This window comes from Lissotriton helveticus, chromosome 12 (genome assembly GCF_964261635.1).
Source record: "Lissotriton helveticus chromosome 12, aLisHel1.1, whole genome shotgun sequence".
NCBI lineage: Eukaryota > Metazoa > Chordata > Amphibia > Caudata > Salamandridae > Lissotriton > Lissotriton helveticus.
This window is the reverse complement of record NC_136073.1, coordinates 41,257,093-41,280,323: the sequence shown is the minus strand read 5'-3', so window position 1 is coordinate 41,280,323 and position 23,231 is coordinate 41,257,093. Positions and strand designations below refer to the sequence as shown.

Sequence of the window (23,231 nt, the reverse complement as noted above, 5' to 3'; positions counted from 1 at the left end):
TGGATCTTCGGCTTTGATAAATAGGGGAGGTGGATCTTCAGGTTTGATAAATAGGGGAGGTGGATCTTCAGGTTTGATAAATATGGGAGGTGGATCTTCAGCTTTGATAAATAAGGGAGGGGGATCTTCAGGTTTGATAAGTAGGGGAGGTGGATCTTCGGCTTTGATAAATAGGGGAGGTGGATCTTCAGGTTTGATAAATGTGGGAGGTGGATCTTCAGGTTTGAGAAATAGGGGAGGCGGATCTTCAGCTTTGATAAATAGGGGAGGTGGATCTTCAGGTTTCATAAATAGGGGAGTTTGATCTTCAGGTTTGATAAATTGGGGAGGTGGATCTTCAGCTTTGATAAATATTGGATGTGGATCTTCAGCTTTGATAAATAGGGGAGGTGGATCTTCAGGTTTGATAAACAGGGGAGGTGGATCTTCAGCTTTGATAAATAGGGGAGGTGGATTTTAAGTTTGGGGGAGAGGGTACTCCAGTGTGTTTGTGATGAAATACTCAGTCCATAAACTATAAATCAGCACCGTCTTCTGATCACTTCATGTGTTTCAATGCTTGTAAATGGGAGGCTGGTGCCGGTTCCTCGTCTCATCCGGTACTAACTTGCACCCACCCTAAATTAACCTGTTAGTTGGTTTCTTTCCAATTCTAATGTGGAATTGGCAGTCGTGTGCTGCAGCTGAACTTTCTTGTTCCTTTCTATGAATGTGAAAGGGGCAAGTGATGTGGCCATGAATGGAGGCAGTGTTCCATGACATTGTGTGGAAATCCCAACCTCCTAAGCAGCAAATGCTTTAACATGAAGAAATTACCAAGAAAACCATCATTGCCATGGGTTTTTGGGGTTGGGTGGTGGACTAGATGTGACATATATAGGTGTGTGGGGAGATCAAAGAGGGTTTGGAGGGGCCTCCCCTCCTACCTCCCCCTCGAAGTAAAAGGTGCATTGGTGTCAAATAGAATGAAAAGTTGGGCAAAAGTTTCTTGGTAACAGTTTTTTTTAAATTTTTGCATAGATCTATAGAAAAATAGCCTTTCAAAGAATCTCAGTAATAAAAAGAAATGCCCTGGTGGAGGTACCCTTCATGTGTTGTGTTTTTCCTGTTTGTAAACATTGTTTTTTTAATGTATTGATATTTCATACATGTGCAGCGACATACATGTGCAGTGGCAGTCTGCAGAAAGACAGCCCCGGAAGGTAGATTAGGGAGGGAGTAACTCAGTAAGGGTGGTATCAGGGAAAAAAAGATGTTCCCGGGGTTCAAATCATGGGCTGCCATACAGCTCTCTCACAAAAAACAGGGAAAAATTGTTATTGGGCAACAAGCATGAACAGGTTGACCCCACCCCCTTCAATACAGGCAGAGAGGGTCATTTAGAGGTTGGCGGAGCAGGAGCTCCCGCCATCCAGACCTGTAATTCCTCCTCTTCATTTAGAGCTGAGGGAACCTCTAGGGTTCCAACAGCAGAGGCTCAGCTGGCTCTGAGGCTGAAAACCTTTGACCAACTTGCGATCCGCCACAGGGGCTGCAGGTTCTTATCTGTCAGTAGGCGGCCCTATTAAGGGGGTCTTCAGACATACATGTTCCTTCCTGGGACTGCCATTGCAGAGACAACTCTCTACGCGTCAGGGTCATTGTTATATTCTTATTAACAAACCCCACATTTGGGGCTCTTTTGTGAGAAACAAAAACACAGCTGAGAGGGCCACCACGGCACTGTGGCACACCCGGCATTGCGGCACACTCAGCAAAGTGGCACTGCGCTATCCAACCATCTTTTAATCCATCCATACATTCCTACCTACATACATACATACATCTGTCCCTGCACCTTTCCTAAGCATCTATCAGCCCACCCGCCTATCCTAAGTACTGGTCCATTCATCCATTCATCCATTCATCCACCCAACCATTCATCCAGCCAGTAATCCATTCATTCATTCATTCATCCATCCATCCATCCATACATACATACATACATGTGTCCCTGGACCTATCCTAAGCATCTATCAGCCCACCCGCCTATCCTAAGCACTGTGCCATCCATCCATCCATACGCCCATACATCCATACATACATCTGTCCCAGAACCTATCCTAAGCATCTATCAGCCCACCCGCCTATCCTAAGTACTGGTCCATGCATCCATTCATCCTCCCATCCATCCATACAATCATCCATCCATCCATCTAGCTATCCATTCATCCTTCTGGCCATCCATCCACTCGCCCTTTATTCACACCTATCGGTCCTTTTTCTGTGCACCCTCCGCACCCGATCCTAAACAACCCGTATTATACTCATACACCCAGCCTCTTAATGGGCCGAAAAGGCTGGTGATAACCATTCACAGGCAGATGTTTCTGATAAAGAACAAGAAAGCTTTCAGTTGCTCTTTGTGGACCATAGCTAACCACCCTTCTCTGGTGGTGTTTTAAACAAAGGTTGAACCAGCGCAAGAAATGTAAACCAGCTTTTCAGTGTAAGACGCTAATTCAGAAACATAACTTTTTGTCCATTTCTATATAGGAACACTGCGTTAAATTGGACGTGACTGACAGATACTGAATACCTGTAGTTCTTACATTTGAGAGAGTATACTAGACAGTTAATTTGGGGTGGTGAGAACCTGCCCTCCTATATTTCCATGTGAAGCACAGTATAGGTATTTCCAATGCTACTATTTTCATATTAAAGCGGGGGTGTGAGAACTAAGTGAGCCAGGCAAAGCGTGTTTTTTTGTAGCACTAAAACAAGACACTGTGAAAGGTCAGAGCAGGGTCGTGCTGGAGTTGGCTGCCTGTGGTCGTCTCCAGAGGTGCAACTAGAGCTAAATATCGGGGGAGGCTAATTCTTCCAGCAATAGGCAGAGTGGGGATGCATGGACTCTAAAAAGGGGCGAAAAACAATAGAGCCTCATTTACACGCAAATGGTCTTTTAAAGACCTGTGAAGTACTGGGGTGCGGCTGTGTGTGTGTGCCCGGGAAGTTGTCTCAGCCCGGATCAATGGCGTTGTGCCCCTGGTCGTCTCTCTCCTAATCATCCCATGATGATGTTGCTCCTGCGCTGCTAAAAGAAAAGGGAAATCCTGAGAGAAAATGGCACTCTTTAAAGGATTTCCCTTCCCCTACAATGCGGGTCACCTGGCATAAAGTCTCCACTTCTCAGTAGTAAGCAATGTGCATGCACTCAATGCAGTCCAATTCTAAAAAAGAAAACGGACTACCTTTACGATGCCCGAAAATAGAGCTCGGTAGAGACCCGTTTCGAGGCCCCCTGAAAATAACTGCTGGTGCTCAGACCCTGACAGACCCGGCCCACTTAAAGCCCTCACTCCGGCACACCCGGCACTGCGACACATCCAGCACTGCGGCACACTCGGCACTGCAGCACACTCGGCACTGCAAAAATAGTTTGGAGTGTACAAGGCTCATAGAGGAAAACAACATAAAGATGGCTTTCATTACTGAAGCATGGACAGACGAGGCGTCCGGTCCAGATTTGGTGAAAGCTACCCCATCTGGTTTCCTCTGCCATGCAATGAACAGGCCAGTTAGGAAAGGGGGTGGATTGGCAGTAATCTGCCATAGCTCTATTTAGCTGTATTCCTGCCTGTCTCAGCAACAGCCTGTGAAGCTTTATCTTTTAATTTCAGCCTATCCGACCATCAAACCTTTAAAGGTATTTTATTGTACAGGCCACCAAGACCAAGAAACTCGTTTGCTGTTCTTCTTAGAAATTTGTTCAAAGAGGGTCTTTGTTGTAACACCTATACCATCCTGGGAGATTTTAACTTTAATTTAGAGCACTCTACTGACCCCGACACAGCAATGCTGATGGACATGATGGGTAGTGCTGATTTTAAGTAACTTGTTAAGGGACCAACTCATGTAGCAGGACATACCCTGGATGGTATTTTTTCAAACCATCCAAGCTTATCGTTTACAGGCATATTACCACTTGTGTGGTCCGACCACGCCGCTGTCCAATTCGAACTAACCATTGCGGGTCAGCATGCGAGGAGTAGCTATCGCAAAGGACAGATAGAGACTAGAGCCTGGAAAAGAGTTGATGGGACTGCTCTACAACAGCTTCTAACTTCCACGGCAGGTCATTTACTGCAGGGGGTAGAGGAGGCGACCTCCACCTACACCAAGTGGCTTGCACCGGCTTGTGATGCATTAGCTCCACTAAAAACTGTCTTCCCTAAAAGATCACATCCCTCTGCTCCATGGTTTACAGAGGAGGTAAGAAATCTTAAACACAACTGTAAATGCCTCGAACGTAATTGGAGGAAAGGCTACATGGAAGCAGAGAAGAAACTATATAAATCTAGCCTTCAGATTTACAAAGAAGCTATCTTCTCTGCAAAACTAAAATTTTATTCAACCCAAATTGATTTGGCAAAAAACTCGGCCAAAGAGCTCTTTAGAACTGTCTCCAGTCTAGCTTCCCCGAGCCCAGCTAGTGTCCAATCTAGTCAGGAATTATGTGAGGAGATTGCCAAATTCTTCCTTAATAATGTGGTGAGTATATTCTCAGTCTTCAGCAGATCTAATGATGATGGACTGAATATGGCGAAGGAGGTTCTTGAGCCCAAGAGGATCCCTCCCCTTGTCTTGGCCAAATGTTTGCCACTGACTGTACACGATACTCTTGAGCTCCTAATGGGAGCCAAATCGGACTCACCTTTTGATCCATGCCTGGTGACGGTCGTAAAACTGGCCCGAGTCCAATTGCTCTTTGTCTCGCATCCATTTTTAATGGTATGTTTGAAACAGGACAGTTCCCGAAGCCTTGGAAGGTGGCCTCAATACTGCCCCTTCAGAAGTAGCCAAGCCTGGACTCTAAGGATCCCAACCACTTCCCTCCGATCTCTCGTCATCCTCTCCCTGCCAAAATGGTTGAGAAAATTATGAATTGTCAACTCAGTGCTTTTTTGGGGGAAGTCAAAGCATTGGATCCCTCCCAATATGGTTTTAGATAGGAACTCAGCCCGGAGTCGGCACTCATCAAGGCCATGGAAGAGATCAGGGAAGCAGTGGATCAAGGAGGCAGGGCAGCTCTGATCCTATTGGATCTGTCCGTTGCATTTGATACGGTCCATCATGATATTCTGATGGACCGTCTCAAGTACTGTGGGGTACAGGCTAAAACTTGGGATCTTCTCAAATGCTTTTTAGCAGACAGAGGACAGATTGTATCCTTAGGGAAATTACAGTCCAAACTCTTTGCACTGCCATATGGTGTACCACAGGAGCAATCACTGAGCCCAACACTCTTCAATGTGTATGTCTCGTCATTGGCCCCCGTTATCAGTGCATTTGGGTTTGGGATCACGTCCTATGCTGAAGACACACAAATTGTGGTGTCTCTATTACCCAATTATCTATTCCCAGCGCTTATTGATAATCGTTTTCAGGCCTGCATGGATTCGGTTGGGAGATGTATGGCAGATAATTGCCTAAAACGGAATTCTGATAAAACCGAAGTGATGTTGTTCGGGAATGATCTAAACTTCTGGACTCCTAATTGGTGGCCTGCCTCCCTGGGGTCACTCCCTACACCCTCTAAAAAGGTGAAAAATGTGGGAATAATATTAGATGAGAAACTCTCCTTTGGGGCCCAAGTAAATGCAGTAGCTTGAAGTCCCATATTATCTGTGCCAAATGCGTTGCTGGATCTTTCACATAGAGCGCCATGTCATCAGCATACATCAATAAGGCCAACGGTCTCAATGTGAAATTCAGGGCTGAGGCGGAGTATTGGTGTCCGATCACACAGGTCAGTGGCTCCAGCGCAAGCACAAACAGCAATGGGGAGAGGGGGAGCCTTATTGTGTTCCTCTATGTATGTTTATTGAGGCAGATATGTGTCCATGAACCTGTACTCAAGAAGGGAGTGGTATATAGCAGTTTGATCCATTTTGTAGAGTTTGTAGGCAATCCTATTCTATGCAGGATTGTGAATATATATGCCCATTCTAAGGAATCAAGTGCTTTTGCAGCATCAATTAGTACTGCTGTTGCAGTTAAGCTGGGGTTGAGCTGATGTAGAACTGGATAGACTCTGTGTAGATTATGGCCGTACATCTTGTTGGCACAAACACAGACTGATCTGGCAGTACCAGTTTAGGAAGGAGTGGAGGAAGGTGGTTAGCGAATATTTTTGCTACCATTTTTACTTACATATTTATGAAATAGTGGTCTGTATGACTCACAGTGTTCCAGTGTTTTGTTGGGCTTCAAAAGGGCAATAATGTTTGCTTCCCTGAGTGTTGTGGGTAATGTTTGTCTAAACCAGTCTTCTGCATATAGCACGCAGAGGTGTGGTGTAAGTATGGTATCGAATTCCTTCCAGGAAGCCAGCAAAGATCATCAGCATAGAAGCAGTGTCATAATGCTCTGCACCACTGAGGTATATCGTTTTGACAAAATGTGTAGTAGCCCAGGGTATCTTTAGTATGTTAGTTAAATTCCTCCCAGGCTGTCCCCCTCTTCATATGCCCGCACCACTGTTCGTCTGACTATGTAGTGTATTTGTTGTTCAGCTGCGTCATTGTACTCTGTGACTTGTTTCCTAATTACAGCTAGAATATTGGGGCGTGGACAGGATTCATACCTGTGCTGTAGTGTTTGTATATTCCATTCTATGGTGTGTAATTGTGTTTTAGCACTTTTAAAATTCCTGCCTGCTTGCTAATACAGAGTTCCCTGATAGAGACTTTAAACTCTTCCCAGAGTGTGCCTACACTGTCTACATAGCCCATACTATCTCAAAAATGTGTAGTGATACAGGATCGTAGCTACTCTCGGAACACAGGACCCAGCAGGGCTGTTGCCTGGAACCACCATTTGAATGGTGCAGGCGTATAAGCAGGGATTTGTATCTAAAGTCCGACTGGTGCATGATCCGATAAGATCTTGGGTATGTGTGTAATGTTATGCACCCAAACACTGGTGGCCTAGGTTGCTAACCAATAATCGAGTTCGGACCAAGAGCCATGTATGCAGTATGTGATTGTGCCCTCTTGACGCTCTGGGTTTTTAAGTTTCCATAGATCTACCAACCCATGTTCTTCTATACTGGCCCAAATAGCTGTAGTGAATATCTTAACATGCCAATTCGTTGTGGCCGATCTGTCGAAGAAAGGTTTTAGACACGTGTTACGGTCACCTCCACATAGTTTAGTTTTTATCGTAATTTTTTTCCAGAGTTATGTGTAGAACTTTGGGATGTCTGTATTCATGCTGTACGTGTTAACTAGGGTGATATGCCCTGTAGGTGATGTGTCCATATAGCATGCCCTGAATAATTACATAGCGTCCTTAGTTGTCAGAGTATGTTTGCATGTTCATAGATGGAATTCTTCTTAATGACAATTATGATACCCTGAAGTCTGAGGACTAGGAAGATGCAACCTTATTCTCTGCGTTGTGCGTTAGATGAGTCTCCTGTAAGAGACAGATGTTTATATTGTTTAAGTAAGCTATCCCTTGTTGTGTGTTCAGGGATTGTTTAAGCCCCTGACATACTAGGATAGCAGTGATGTATTATCCATAGGTGTGCATGTCATTGTACTCTGTTACTACTTAGTGTTTAATCTTAGATGTCTGTGGTGCATCAACTATAATCAGTATAAAGGGGTTTGCAACAACACTGAAGTTCAACAAACAATCTTTTCGCTTCCCACCCTCCTCCAACAACAGCATCCTAATCATGCCAACATGATTTCCATTACCCCAAAAGAACATAGTAAAAGGATTTAATACATTTTCAACATTCAATTCCCCAACATCAGTCATTGATTGGAGTATTTCTGTGGAAGGTCACCAGAGTCCTGATCGCTACCTCCGATCTTGCATCTTGCAGAGTTGACCAGGTAGCAGAAATGGCAATCTGGTTATGTCATCTTAGCAATAGTTTCAGCTGGGGATGTAAAAAGATCCAGCCCTGAAGTGAGTATTTTATCGCAGTGTCAGCCATTTATGGTGTCTCTTTTAGTGTTCCAGTGCAATATCCAAGAACATGGTTATCTAAGTAGTTCCTATCAGTCAGGGTTCTTCTTCATCCTTTGTGAAGTCACCCATGTTGTCTTGCTGCTTAGAGAGTATTCTTAGGTATGTTTATGCTGTCTTGGGATTTGTGAATATCTTCTGTTGGCTATGCTGATCAATGCAGAGGCATGCTGGGTATAGTATGGCATAGGTAATTCCTGCTTTTTGTAGAAGTCTCTTAAAAGGGAGGTATTCTCTACGTGCCACTTGATTCACCACTGTGAAGTCAGGGAAGGAAGCAAAATTGTTCCTTTGGTAGTTGAGGTATTTCTTTTGCCTACCTAGTCTGAGCACCCTATTTCAATTTCTAAAAATCAGGAGCTTTGCTATAGTGGGACATGGGGGAGCCCCTGGCGACGGCCTCGCCATCAGAGATCAATGAGCTTGCTCCATTTCTGGCAGATTGGAGAGGTTCTCAGCGCCAAATAGAGATGTCCTCCTTCTTTCTACATACTGCTTGATCCTACCAGTGTTTGTTGATTCCAGAATCCCCGTGATGCGCAAGTTATTATGACACGCACGTGCTTCAAGATCTTCATTTTTGACTTGGAGCACTGCCAGTACTTTTTCAATACTTACGGATTTAGTGGAGACCAGTTTCAAGTCGTCTTCAGCAGTGGGGACACGCTGTTCTGCTATGGTAATGGGGTGGTTTTGTTATCAAGCTTTACTGAGATATTATCAATATGGAGGTTCAGCTTGTCTATTTTACCATCTATTGAAGTCATGGTTTACTGTATGGCCTGTAGCATTGTTGCTAGGCCTTTCTCATTTGAAGCCAGAGTCTTAAGTGGTGGGCTTACGTTATCACCTATGGTGCCATCCTACGTAGGTCTCTCTTGCCTCAAAAAGGAGGTGGGTCTGGTTGTGATCAGTCTTCCCTATATATGGTTCCGGTGTGGGAGAGATGCAGGATAAAAGGTGACAAACGAGCCAATGCTTGGCAGGCGCAATGTCCACCAAATATTTTCAATTTGTCAACAGCTGGAAAGGCATCTACTTTTTTAGCAATTCTTATGTGTGTATACTGTAGTGTTTTGTGGGCCGTAGGCAGTTAATAGACAATGCTCATTTGGGTGGCGCCCTGCAGTCTGGCTAGTGCGAGGGCCAGCCAATGTCTCTTGTGTCCTTCGACATGACTGTGCCTGGGGGTGGTGGTCGCCCCACACTGCCCAGCTGACACCATACTCATAGCGTGACCCATCAACTTCACTGCAGGAGCAGCCTGTGTCACAGGCAGTAAAGTCCAATCTCATGGCCCTTCTATACTGCGTGTCCGCTAGTGGGAATAACACCCGGCTCAAGGCAAACAACCCACCCAGTCTAAGCCACCTCCTAGTTCCTTCCTCATCTATTCTCTGAGTCAGGTAGTCTGCCGGCCTCGAAGACTGAGTCGCAACACAGGCAAATCTCCTCGGAGGCCAACCAACCAGAAGCCCGTGCCTGATCAGCAGCCAAAGTCGTGAAGCCCTGGGGAGCAGGGACCAAAAGCCCAAATTCGTTTAACTTCCTTTAGATCTCAACAAAAGCAGACGCTTAGATTCATGCTTGCATCCACACATTATATTCTCCTTCTGTTTGGCTGCATTTAGCCAGATTACAGGATATTTGTCATAGACCATCAGAGCGGCACTGAAGTATGGCCATATTGCTGTGGGCTCTGTAGAGTCCTCAGCTTGTCCCAACTCTTGCATATGGGTCTGAAGCCATGTGCAGCAGAGTCCGGTCTTTTAGATCAACTTGCCGTTAACGCCTATAGATGATTGTTGCTGGAAATGCTGCCAAGTTCCTCTCAGGTCACAGTACCACTCACAGGCACACAGGTTCATGAACTGTGTAGTGCATTTACCAGGATGCAAAGGGGCAAAGTATGCTGGGATGTGAGGCAGTGTGCTCCCAACCTCCTTTCTACATTAAGAACAGCACTGCAGCACTTTGTGAATTACATGAATCACACGCTTGATAAACACTGCACCATGCTTCCTACCCTGTACCAATTTGTTAGCAAATAGAATTTTTATTTACTCAGAATGCGTGTGCTTGAGACTGCATTGTGTTGGAAGCACTTATTTATTGCACCACCCACTTTATTATTTTCAGCCTGTAATATTTTTAAGTACCCTTACTGCATGTGATTTGTAGTGTGCTTCGCTTGATGCATTTCAATCTTTGTAATTGTTGTTTTAAATAGGAACTCTTTATTGAGCTGACTTTAATTCTTATTGTTGCACTTTTCATATGTTTTTAATGAACTAAAGCATAATAAATATATTTACACTGCCTCAGGAGTTACTGAAGGGACAGCCAGATTAGCTTCTACCCAGAACTTTCCGGTTAGTATGTGAACCATATGCAACTGGATTGGTAGCAATTGTCTTGAACATATCTCTAAAAACATGAGGCACTAATAGTAAATAAAAGATATAATTTCTGGACTAATAGCCTTCAGTCTACTCAGATGAGTGTTCTCCCCTCGTCACCAAATCACTAGATATCTTGGATTGAAACTGATGAAAAACTCTATATGGTACACCATATAACCTCTCCAACCTCTACCTTTCTTGCGTCTGAGACTACAGTGGAAAATTAGGTCTTTCTTGAATGAAAGTGGGAAGGGATGGGCTGTTTCCATATATACATTTATACAGACATGTAGCCACTCTAGTTATAGTTAGGAATCCCAGAGATAAACATTACTTGTATTTTTGACTGTTAATAACGATGCACCCCTTTGATGGATCTCCACAAAACTTTGCAGACCTATCGCTTTTTCTACATTGATGGCTGATGCAATGTTTCACGGTTATTAATAAAAGGGGGTGCAAAGAAAAAATAGGGGTCCCAAAACGCGTTTTTCCAACAATGCATTTTTCAATAGCCTTGGTACTTGCACATAGTGCCCAAGCGACCGGTCAAATTTTCATGAAATTTGGCAGGATTATAGATTATGGTGTACAGATGATCCTTTTTGGCACTATAGGTAAGGAGGGTAGGTAATTTAAAAATTATGAGGCATTTAAACTTATTGATATAACAGGCTGCAAAAATACCACAACATTTTACAAAAATACAGTGATATTGGTGTGTACGGTACTGGCTGATGGAAAGGCAGTATATGATTGGGTAATACCTTTACAAAAGTAAATGTTAAAAGAACAGATGGTGGATGGAATGCTGAGCGAATCAAACATTCACATCCAGTCATTGATCTGGGTTCTATTCATCATCTTTTTGCATGCCACGCCATTCCAGTTTAGAACTATCATATGCAAATCAGTCTTGACCCTGCTCCCCATGGGAACAGTCCAGCCCGAACTGCCAAGCCAGGTCCTTCCTGGACCAGAAACAAGCATCCTGTGACTGGTTTCGGGGTATCACCCCTCATCAGCCAGGCTATCTTGAATCTCGTAGAGTAGCAAGCACGGGACCACGCCTGGGCATACCCTTCTCACTTAGGGTGACAAATGCAAAAAGAACAGATGATTGACGGAATGCTGAATGAATCAAACATTCATCCCCAGTCATTGATCTGGGTTCAATTCATCATTGTTTTGCACACCACACCTTTACAGTTTATAACTATCATTTGCAAATCAGTCTTGACCCTGCTCCCCATGGGAACAGTCCAGCCCGAACTGCCAGGCCAGGTCCTCTCTGGACCAGAAACAAGCATCCTGAGACCGGTTTCATTCAGGCTCTCTTGAATCTGGTAGCGTAGTGAGAACTGGACCCATGCTTGGGCATACCCTTCTCACTTAGGGCAGCAAATGCAAAAAAGCAAAGATGATGGACAAAATGCTGAACAAATCAAACATTCGCCCCAAGATCTAGGTTAAATCCATTGTTTTTTTGCACATCAAACCATTTCAGTTTAGACCCAGCCATATGCAAATAAGTCTTGACCCTGCTCCCCATAGAAACAGTCCAGACGAACTGCCAGGCCAGGTCCTTCCTGGACCAGAAACAAGCATCCTGGGACCAGGTTTGGGGTATCACTCCTCATAAGCAAGGCTAGCTTGAAACTGGTGACGTAGTTAGCATGGGACAATTGTCTGGGCATACCCTTCCTACTTAGGCCAACAAAATCAAAAAGAACAAATGATGGATGGGGTGCTTAACAAATTAAACATTCGCCCCTAGTCACAGACCTGGGATAGTCCCATTGTTTTTTGTACGCCACGGCATTCCAGTTTAGACCCAGCCATATGCAAATCAATCTTGACCCTGCTCCCCATAGGAACAGTCCAGCCCGAACTGCCAGGCCAGGTCCTTCCTGGACCAGAAACAAGCATCCTGGGACCGGGTTCGGGGTATCACTCCTCATCAGCAAGGCTAGCTTGAAACTGGTGGCGTAGCAAGCATGGGACACATGTCAGGGCATACCCTTCCTACTTAGGCCACAAAATCAAAAAGAACAAATGATGGATGGAATGCTGAACACATTAAACATCACCGTCAGTCACAGAGCTGGGATAGTCCCAATGTTTTTGTACGCCAAGCCATTCCAGTTTAGACCCAGCCATATACAAATCAGTCTTGACCCTGCCCCCCATGGAAACAGTCCAGCCCAAACTGCCAGGCCAGGTCCTCCTTGGACCAAAAACAAGCATCCTGAGACCAGTTTCAGGGTATCACCCCTCAACACCAGGCTAGCTTTAATCTGGTGGCATAGCGAGCATGGGACACACGTCTGGGCATACACTTCCCTCTCTATGCCACTCCACCCAACAGCTTTCTGTGCCACTCCACTCTACAGAATTGCACTTTACAGCACTCCACTCTATGCTACTCCAGTGTATGCCACTCCACTCTATGTCACTCCACTCTACACCACTCCACTCTACGCCACTCCACTCCAAGCCACTCTATGCCACTCCACTGTACGGTATTACACTCTGTGCCACTCCACTGTATGTCATTACACTCAACGCCATTCTACGCTAATCCACTCGACCCTACGCCACTTCACTGTATGCCCCTCAACTTTATGCCACTCTATGCCACTCCACTCTACGCCATTCCAATCACTCTGTGTTACTTCTCTCTACGCAGCTCTAATGTACCCAATTACACTCTACGATATTCAACTCTACGCCACTTGACTCTACACCTTAGTATGCCACTCCACTCAATGCAACTCCACTATACGCTACTCCACTGTACGTTATTCCACTCTACGCCACTCTTCTCTATGCTATTACAATCTATGTCACTCTACTCTGTGCTATTCCAATCTATGTCACTCTACTCTGTGCTATTCCAATCTATGTCACTCTACTCTGTGCTATTACACTGAACGCCACTTCACTACACTCAACTCAACTGTACACCCCCTCCCCCACTTTACTGTATTCCAATTTACGTCACATGACTCTATGCCACTCTACTCTAAACGATTCCACAGTATGCCACTCCACTGTGCTTTACTGTACGACACTACACTATACGACATTGTACTCTATAACACTCCAATTAATCACACTCCACTCAGCGACACTACACTATATGATTTGAAACACTTGTTATTAAAAAATAAAAACCATTGAAATTCAATGAAGAAAAAAAGGTTGAGGATCCCATCCCAGGGCCAAATAAAAGAAAGCCAGAGCCATATCTCTCCAGAGCCAAATACAATAAAAAATGGGAGGGGCTGCACGCGTCCCCCTCCCCAAGCCTTTTTGGGCACCCAGGGACCCCATCACCGAGGCAAAAAACTCGGGGGAGGGGGCCCTGCAGGGCACCTTCCCGAGCATAACTAGCCCTCTGGGATCCAATGCTTGGGGCCATACTAATAAAAAAGGGGAGTGTGACCCCCGTCCTGAGCCACATTAGTCCCTGGGCAATCCAGCACCCAACGCCTTATATTTTTAAAAGTGAGGGGGCCATGCCCCCCTCCTTGAGCCTCATTAGGCCCTGGGCACCCCATCCCGTAGGACCACATTTTTTTAAAGGGGAGGGGGCCCTGTGACCCCTCTCCCTAGGCCTTATGAGGCCTTGGTGACCCCATACACCAGGGCATTGGGTACTTTAATGGAGGAGGGGGCCCACGTGGCCCCTCCGAAAGCCTCATTAGGCCCTGGGGACCCCATCCCCCAAGTGTTTTAAAGGGGAGAGGGGCCTTGTGGCCCCCTTCCAAGAGCCTTATTAGGCCCTGGGGATCCCCATCCACAGGGTAATTTTTTTAATTAAAGGGGAGGGGGCTATGTGGTCCCAGCTCCCCGAGCCTTAGTAGGCACTGGGGAATCCATCCCCAATGTCACTTTTTAAATTAAAGGTAGGGGGGCTTGTGGTCCCTCTCCCTAAGTCTTATGAGGCCCTGGGGACCCTCTCCCTAGGTGTTTCTCTTTTTAAGGGGAGAAGGGCCGCAGGGCCCCTCTCCTGAGTCTCAATAGGCTTGGAGATGCCATCCCGCAGGTCCTTCGCTTTTTAATGGGAGAGGGGGCCCACGTGGCTCCCCTCCCCAAGCCTCATTAGGCCCTAGGGACCCCATCCCCCCGGGCCTTATATATATATAATCAACTGATGTTCACCAGTAGTGTCTATATGAAAAGCTTTTTTTTTTTTTTGCCAATAACTTTGGCACCGTTTGACGAATCTTCACAAAATTTTCGAAACTAGTTACAGTCGGTCAGCTCATGTTTTGAAAGTTTTGGGGTGATTTGTCAAGTAGGGGCAGAGAAAAAGAGAGGTTCCAAAATGTGTTTTCCCCAAGCAATTTTCCATAGGGATTTTAGATACGACCACAACCCAAACAGCTGGACAGAATCACACCAAATCTGGCAGAAAGGTAGCTTCTGGTGCAGAAAGCTAGCTTTTTATGAATTTATGTAAAACTATTCAGTCATGTTTGAGATATTAATAAAAATCCAAATTTGTATATATAGGGATGCAAAGGCTTTGTGAACCCTCCCAATCTCATGCTGAGATCTGATTGGCTGCCAACACTACAACCAGGAAGTGTTGGCAGCCATCTTGGTATGTGCCTTCAGACGAGTCCCACAAAAATGTTTAAAAAAATAAAGGGGGCAGGGGGCAGGGTAGGAATACCCTGACCCCTTAGCTCTGGTCATGGGGTCCCAGCGGGATCCTGACAGGGCCAAAAAGCACTTTTTCAAAAAAATGTTCCAGTAAAAATGCAATAGAGCAGCAAATCTACGGCTAAATATTAAAAAAAAAACAAGCACTGGCTTCCACACTTGCTTTGAATAGAGACGGGGTCCAGTGCTTATTTTGAATACAGCCTCTGGGTGGGCCAGGTCTTGGGGATATTTTTTTTTAAAAGGAGGGGGGTGCACCTGGCCACCCTCCTGATGCTTATTGAGCCCCGGGGACCACCATCTCCCCGGTGCTATAGAAAGATTAATTAAGGGGCCGCGTGGACCCCCTGAGCCCCGGGGACCACCACTTCTCCAGGGCTAAAGAGCTTCCACAAGTCAGTCCCCCACAGTGGGATTGCTCATACCTCGCTGGAGGTCCAGCCCCCTTTCTCAACCACTCTGCGAAGAGGCATTATGACGCACTGCTGTTTGGGTGATAAAGTCCACTTGGCTGCTAAGGGTCGTTGGGGGCCGACGACCCCCAATGTTGCCTTTATTGTTGCCACAAGTAAGTCCCCCACAGTGGGATTCCCAAGACCTCCTCAGATGCCTTGCCCCCTTTGTCCACACTCTGCACAGGAGACTCCTGGTGCACCACTGGTTGGGGGGGGGTGAAGTCCCCTTGGCTGCTGAAGGTCATTATGGGCCAAAACCCCTATTGTTGCCACAAGAAAGTTCCCTACAGCAGGATTGCTCAGACCTCGAATTAGGCTCTTCCCCCTTTCTCAACCACTCTGCAAAGGGGCCTCCTGGTGCACAACTAGTTGGGGGATGAAGTCTAGGGGTGAGCACGCAGGTAATCTCTGTCCACCGGTGTCTCCAAGTGGAATGTGGAGTGCATATATAGATGTAGTATGCTTATATCAAAACATACATACATGCAGTAAAAAAATATCATTATCCATAATGTCCATGTGCATGCACCTTACCCTGCCTCCTGCCCTCTGCGGTCTGTCTTGCAACTACTGGCCCTAACGTTGTCTGAGTGCTTGCCTCGGGGAACATCCTTTACAACGCAACTTTTACTCCGCACTACCATTACGACGCAGCTATTACAACGCAAGTCGTTACAACGACTTGCGTTGGAGGGCGCTGTAGGATAGGGAATAGTTTAATTTTCTATCCAACACCTTCCCTACTATCCACGGGGACTGGAGTTGGAATAGAAAATTAAACTATTCCACTATCCAGCGCCCCCCCAACGCAAGTCGTTGTAACGACTTGCGTTGTAAAAACTGCGTTGTAATGGCATGCGGAGTAAAAGCATGCGTTGTGATGTCATACATCCGCTTGCCCCTGACCCTCCATTCTGCCCTCCTCAATCCATTGTGCTGCCACTGCCCCTGCCACCTGCTCTCTCTGTTCCACTAGCTGCCAATTTCCCCCTCCCTCTACCCTCCATTGCAGGTGTGTGTGTCCCTACTCCCCTCCTCCTGCCCTCCACCGTCTGTTATGCTTTCACTGTCACACCTGTCTGCCCTGCATGGTCAGCTTGCCTCTCCTGACCCCCTTTCCCCTCACTCCGCTGTCTATGTGAGCGTCCTTTCCCCCTCCCTTCCACCCACAATAGCCTGTTGTTCTGCCATTGCCCCTGCCACCTGCCCTTGCTAGTCAGCTGGCTGAACTTGACCCTCCCCCTGCCCTCTATGATCCGTTGTGCTGCCACTGCCCCTGCTATCTGCCATCCTTGATCAACTTGCTGCTCCTGCCTCCTCCCTCTGCCCTCCTTTGCCCATGTGTTTACCCCTGCCTTCTTCCTTCTGTCCTCTGCGGGCTATTATGTCACCTCTGATTTATAAAGGAATAAATCAACTTTTCCAAAACCTTGGTGTGGTCTCTGAGAGCACAATTTACTGAATTTGTGTCGCCCCCCCAAAAATATATATATATATATACATACATATATTTATATAGATATATAGATAGATTGATATATATATATTATATCTATATCTATCTATCTATATATATATATATATATATATATATATATATATATATATATATATATATATATATATATATATTCACACAAAAAATGAAGGTTACAGAGACGTTATAGTTAGGCTCAGGTTTCACTCGTACAAAACCAGAGAAATTTAGCAGTTCTAGTTAACTGAGCTTACTATACCTTACGCCCCCGCAATGCACTGCTTATGACCTCACATATTCATAGTACATCACTCATGACATCTCGAATGACATCACTCATGACATCATCCAGTGTCTCTGAGTGTTTTTAAAAGGTTTATGAGTGTTAAATATATATACCAAGGTGTATTGATGAACCAGTAGGTGTATAAGTGCCTGTATGGATGATTTAGTGGGTGGATGACTGACTATATAACTTAGTGATTAAGTGTCTCAGTAAATGTATGGGTGAGTGACTAGGTTGTCTGAATGTCTGTATCAGTCTGTCAGTTGGTGTCTAAGTGGCTGTATTGGGTGGTGAGTGGGTACGTGAGTGGCTGCATGGGAGATTGATTGGTTGTCCGAGTACCTGTATGGGCATATGAATATCTGTGTGGGTGGGTGAGGAGGTATGCGACTGCCTGCATGGATGAGGGAGTGGGTGAGTCAGTTGCTGTATGGGTTAGTGAGTGCCTCTGTGAGGGGCTGTATGGACAGCTGAGTGTGTGTATGGCTCAGGTTTCACTCATACAAAACCAGTGAATTTCAGAATGTATTTACCTGAGATAACTACAACATATGCCCCTGCAATGCACTGTCTATGGCCTCACATATTACATCACTCATGACATGGTCTCATGGTTGACATCTCAAATAAATCACTGATAACATCACTGATGCTATCGTCCAGTGATTGTGAGTGTTTTCTAAATGTTTTTGTGTGTTAAACGTATATACAGAGGTACCACAAAAGTTAAATTAGTATGCTTTGTGTACTACTAATGAGTAATTCCTTTTTTAATATAGTTCATGTGAGTCGCTGTATGACTGTGTGCATCCATGTCTGAATGGGTGTCTGAGTGGCTGTAGAGGTGTGTGAGTGGGTGTGGGTGTGTGAGTGGCTGTATGGGTGGGTGAGTGGGTGTATCAATGACTGTATGGGTGAGTGAGTGGGTATCTGAAAGACTGTATGGTGGTTGGCCAGGTGTGTAAGTGGCTGTATCAATGAATGAGTGGCTGTTTTAGTGAGTGTTTGGTTAAATGAGTTGATGTGTGAGTGGCTGTATGGAAGAGTGAGTGTCTTTGGGATTGGTTGCATGGGTGAGTGAATGACTGTGTGAGTAGTTGTATAGATGTGTGAATGGGTATGTATTGTATGTTTGTGTGGGTGTGAGTAGCTGTATGGGTGAGTGAGTGGGTGTCTGAAAGACTGTATGGTGGTTGGCCAGGTGTGTAAGTGGCTGTATCAATGAATGAGTGGCTGTTTTAGTGAGTGTTTGGTTAAATGAGTTGATGTGTGAGTGGCTGTATGGAAGAGTGAGTGTCTTTGGGATTGGTTGCATGGGTGAGTGAATGACTGTGTGAGTAGTTGTATAGATGTGTGAATGGGTATGTATTGTATGTTTGTGTGGGTGTGAGTAGCTGTATGGGTGAGTGAGTGGGTGTCTGAAAGACTGTATGGTGGTTGGCCAGGTGTGTAAGTGGCTGTATCAATGAATGAGTGGCTGTTTTAGTGAGTGTTTGGTTAAATGAGTTGATGTGTGAGTGGCTGTATGGAAGAGTGAGTGTCTTTGGGATTGGTTGCATGGGTGAGTGAATGACTGTGTGAGTAGTTGTATAGATGTGTGAATGGGTATGTATTGTATGTTTGTGTGGGTGTGAGTAGCTGTATGGGTGAGTGAGTGGGTGTCTGAAAGACTGTATGGTGGTTGGCCAGGTGTGTAAGTGGCTGTATCAATGAATGAGTGGCTGTTTTAGTGAGTGTTTGGTTAAATGAGTTGATGTGTGAGTGGCTGTATGGAAGAGTGAGTGTCTTTGGGATTGGTTGCATGGGTGAGTGAATGACTGTGTGAGTAGTTGTATAGATGTGTGAATGGGTATGTATTGTATGTTTGTGTGGGTGTGAGTAGCTGTATGGGTGAGTGAGTGGGTGTCTGAAAGACTGTATGGTGGTTGGCCAGGTGTGTAAGTGGCTGTATCAATGAATGAGTGGCTGTTTTAGTGAGTGTTTGGTTAAATGAGTTGATGTGTGAGTGGCTGTATGGAAGAGTGAGTGTCTTTGGGATTGGTTGCATGGGTGAGTGAATGACTGTGTGAGTAGTTGTATAGATGTGTGAATGGGTATGTATTGTATGTTTGTGTGGGTGTGAGTAGCTGTATGGGTGAGTGAGTGGGTGTCTGAAAGACTGTATGGTGGTTGGCCAGGTGTGTAAGTGGCTGTATCAATGAATGAGTGGCTGTTTTAGTGAGTGTTTGGTTAAATGAGTTGATGTGTGAGTGGCTGTATGGAAGAGTGAGTGTCTTTGGGATTGGTTGGATGGGTGAGTGAATGACTGTGTGAGTAGTTGTATAGATGTGTGAATGGGTATGTATTGTATGTTTGTGTGGGTGTGAGTAGCTGTATGGGTGAGTGAGTGGGTGTCTGAAAGACTGTATGGTGGTTGGCCAGGTGTGTAAGTGGCTGTATAGGTTAATAACTGGGTGTGTCAGTAGCTGTATGGGTGTGTGGCTGTGTGAGTGGCTGTATGGGTGAGTGACTGGTTACATGATGAGCCTTTATGAGTGAGTGAAGGAGTGGCTGTGTGAGTGGCTCTATTGATTAGTGAGCAGTTGTGTAAGTATTTGTGTGGGTCTGTGAATGGTTATGTGAGTGGTTGTGTTGGTGTGTGAGTGGGAATATAAGAGGTTCAATGAGTGTGTGAGTGGTTCTGTGGATGATGTTATCAGTGATGTCATTTGAGATTTCATCAGTGATGTCATCACTGTATTTGAGATGTCATCAGTGATGTCATCAGCGATGTCACTGACCATGTGATGAGTGTTGTAATATGTGATGTCATAAGCAGTGTAATACGGGGGCATAACTTATAGTTAGCTCAGGTAACTATAACTGCTGAATTTCGCTGGTTTTTATGAGTGAAATCTGAGCCTAACTATAACGTCCCTGTAATCTTTGTTTTTGTGGTGAATTTCTAAGTTTTTTAAATTCTATTTCCTCAATATAGCATCCCTGTAACCTGTTTTTGAGTGAATTTCTAAGGTTTTTTTAAAACTCTATTTCCTAACTATAACATCCCTGTGACGTTTGCTTTTTTAGGTGAATTTGTAAGATTTTTTTATTTTACTTCCTAACTGTAACCACTAACCTTTATCACTAATTACAAGTCTGGCGCTCCAAAGACTGCCAGACTCGAGGGGGTGCGGTGGTAGCGATCCAGCCACCACTGCATTGGTGGCCGGATCGACTGCCCCATTATGAGTTGGGCAGTCGGACCACCATGGGACCACCAATGCCGCAAGAAAACCACTGTTCCCTTGAGGTGGCGTGGCGGTCAGGAGGCCGCAATATGGTTGGCAGGATCACTGCGGTCCAACCACACATTTTACGAGTTTCGTCTCCTCCAGGGTTTACATGGAGGTTCTTACTCCATGTAAACTTTGGAGGAGAGGGAACAAAGAGGACCCCAGTGCCCCCTGTGCCTCCTATGTTTGTGTATGCACACAAGGGGGCATAACACGTGCCCCCCTTTTTGCATGCACAACAGTTAATGCGTGGCATGGAGTTTGGAGTCCATGCTGTGCAGGAACCGTATGAGGCGTTCCCACTGCGGTGCCTTTTTAAATGGCACTGTTGCCTTTGAATGAGGCTCCGCCCTGGGACGGTCGCCCGCCCACCAGACCACGTGAAGTTGTAACCTGGCAGGCAGGCGACAAGTAGTCTCGGCGGTGTGGGGGTGCCACAGTGACGTACTGGACCCTAAGTGTGTCAGTGTGTTGATACTAGTACACTCTATGTATGTACGTTTGAATGCATAGGTTAGTATACCTCACCGATGTATGTTTGCATGTAAGTATTGCTATTAGTACACGGCATGAGCATGTTTGTATTTATGAACTGATACGAGTATAGCGCATGTATGTATGTATATATGTGTGTGTTTGCATGTATTTACTCATATTAGTGTACTACATGTATGTATATATGTGTGTATGATATTAGGTGTGTATGCTAGAGAGCAGCTGAGCTCTGACAGTGCGCCTGGTCCCGAAGTTATCACTTCAGTTCGTTTACGAGGCGCAGTTCATACACGAGGCGCGTCTTGTGCTTTAAAGGCGCTGCTGGAAAGGGCGGTGCGACGGGAACTGGGTGAGACCATCCTGGGTGGTGGTGGGGGGAGCCGCAGAGGAGGATGGGTGGGCGGATGGACCCCTGTCGTGTTGTGGTGTAAGTATGACCCATTACCGTCCTCCCAAACGTCAACTCCCAAACTGAATGAGTCGAACCGGAGACACTTTAAGATACTGTCGAGGATAGTGTATGAAGGTGAATACATTGTAAGCCACTCTGGGCACACATGATGCGTAAACTAGTGGCTCATGCGCGCGCACGCTGGCAGGATGCACGTGCTGTGCCAGGGCCCGGGATGCAAGGCTCTCATATGGAGACACGTGTACCCACGGCCGCTTAGAGCCACTGGAAGGTGGCAATGACCAGCCCGGGTCGGGTACTCACGTTTCAGGACGCCCAGCAGCCTCCGGCCCACTCTGCGGCCCAGGCCCTCTCGCTCCTTGCCGTAGTAGCTGAAGTCCCCCTCCGTCATCTCGCTCTCGGCCTTGCTCTCCAGGCGCCGGTCCCTGGTCATGGGCTCCGCCGGGGCCATCTCCTGCTCCTTGGACTCCTTCTTATCGCGCCTGAAGAGTCCCATGGCAGCGCCGGGGAGGGCGTGCAGCGCCGCGGAGGCTGTGCAGCGCCGCGGAGGCGTGCAGCGCTATCTACAGACTAAGACAGCCTCTGACCCTTTCACCTTTTAAGGGGCCGCGCCGGGAATGATGTCTGCAGACTGTCCCAGACGCTGACCCCTCACCTTCCAGGGGCACCGCTGGGGATGTCAGAGGGCTGCTGTGCCCGGGTGGCAGCGCTGAGGCTGGTGTGCTGGGAAGGCCACCTCTGACTCGCTGTCGGAGGGGTGCTGTACCCAGGTGTGCAGCGCTGGGGACGGTGGACAGGCTGGAGGGGCCGGTCTCTTCACTTTCCAGGGGGCAGCTCTGCCCAGGGGTGCAGCGCTGGGGACGGTGGACAGGCAGGAGCGGGCCGGTCCCTTCTGCGCCCAGGGGGCAGCTCTGCCCAGTTGGCAGCGCTGAGGCTGGTGTGCTGGGAAGGCTAGCTCTGACCTTTCCACCTTCTGGATGCCTGCTCTGCCCACACCCCAGAGCATGTGTGCAGTGCGATACCCCTCCGTGGCGCGTTCACCTGCCAGAGGCCTGCTGTGCCCTGTTTATACCCACCCCCGGGGGCGGCTGGATCCGTCCGGTCCACCCCTTCCCAGGAACAGGCTCATGATTGCATTTCGAGGCACAGCTTTGTTGCAGCGAGGTGTTTACAGAACAAGCTTTGTGACATAGTGTTATCAGTGCAACAACACTACCTGTCCCGAGCAGGTGCGAGGAGGGAGGAGAGGGGGCCAAGAAGAAAGGAAGGAGGAGAGAGAAAGGGGAGGGGGCAGGAGCAAGAGAAAGGGAGAGATAAGGAGGAGAGAAAGAGGAAAAGATACGGGAATGGGGGGGGGCGGCAAGGGATAAGATGAAGGAACTCATACGCGAGTGGGCGGCTCCAGGACAGCTTCAAAGGGGGAAACGTTTCCAGAGCTTTAAACGGGCTGCTCTGCATTCTGTCCATCTCCCGGTCGATGAAAACCACAACGCTTTCTAAACAGGGCATTTTACACACCCTACTTCACACAACCTGACACCACACACCTGAGGGAGTCAAAGAAAGCCACTTTACATATCTTGGACCTCTGTCCTGACACAGGCCACAGACCCATGCGGCGATAAACATGTCACCACAATGTCACAAAGGCCGGAGCTAGCCCGCTTGGTTTTAGTTTTGCTTCGGAGAAGCGGCACACAAAAGGTATTAGTCAACTGTGATGGAATTTT

At 46.6% G+C, this 23,231-nt stretch overlaps 1 protein-coding gene across 2 annotated transcripts in view; it reads right to left on the bottom strand.

Moving 5' to 3' along the window:
• Window positions 1-22,100, bottom strand: part of LOC144799931 (chloride channel protein ClC-Kb-like) — a 238,100-nt gene extending 216,000 nt beyond the window's left edge. For both annotated transcript variants that reach the window (XM_078671560.1, XM_078671561.1), the window contains exon 1: window positions 21,805-22,100. In XM_078671560.1, the coding sequence (XP_078527686.1) occupies window positions 21,805-21,997 (193 nt within the window). In that variant the 5' untranslated portion in view covers window positions 21,998-22,100. The remainder of the gene's footprint in view (window positions 1-21,804) is intronic.
• Window positions 22,101-23,231: the final 1,131 nt, after the last annotated feature.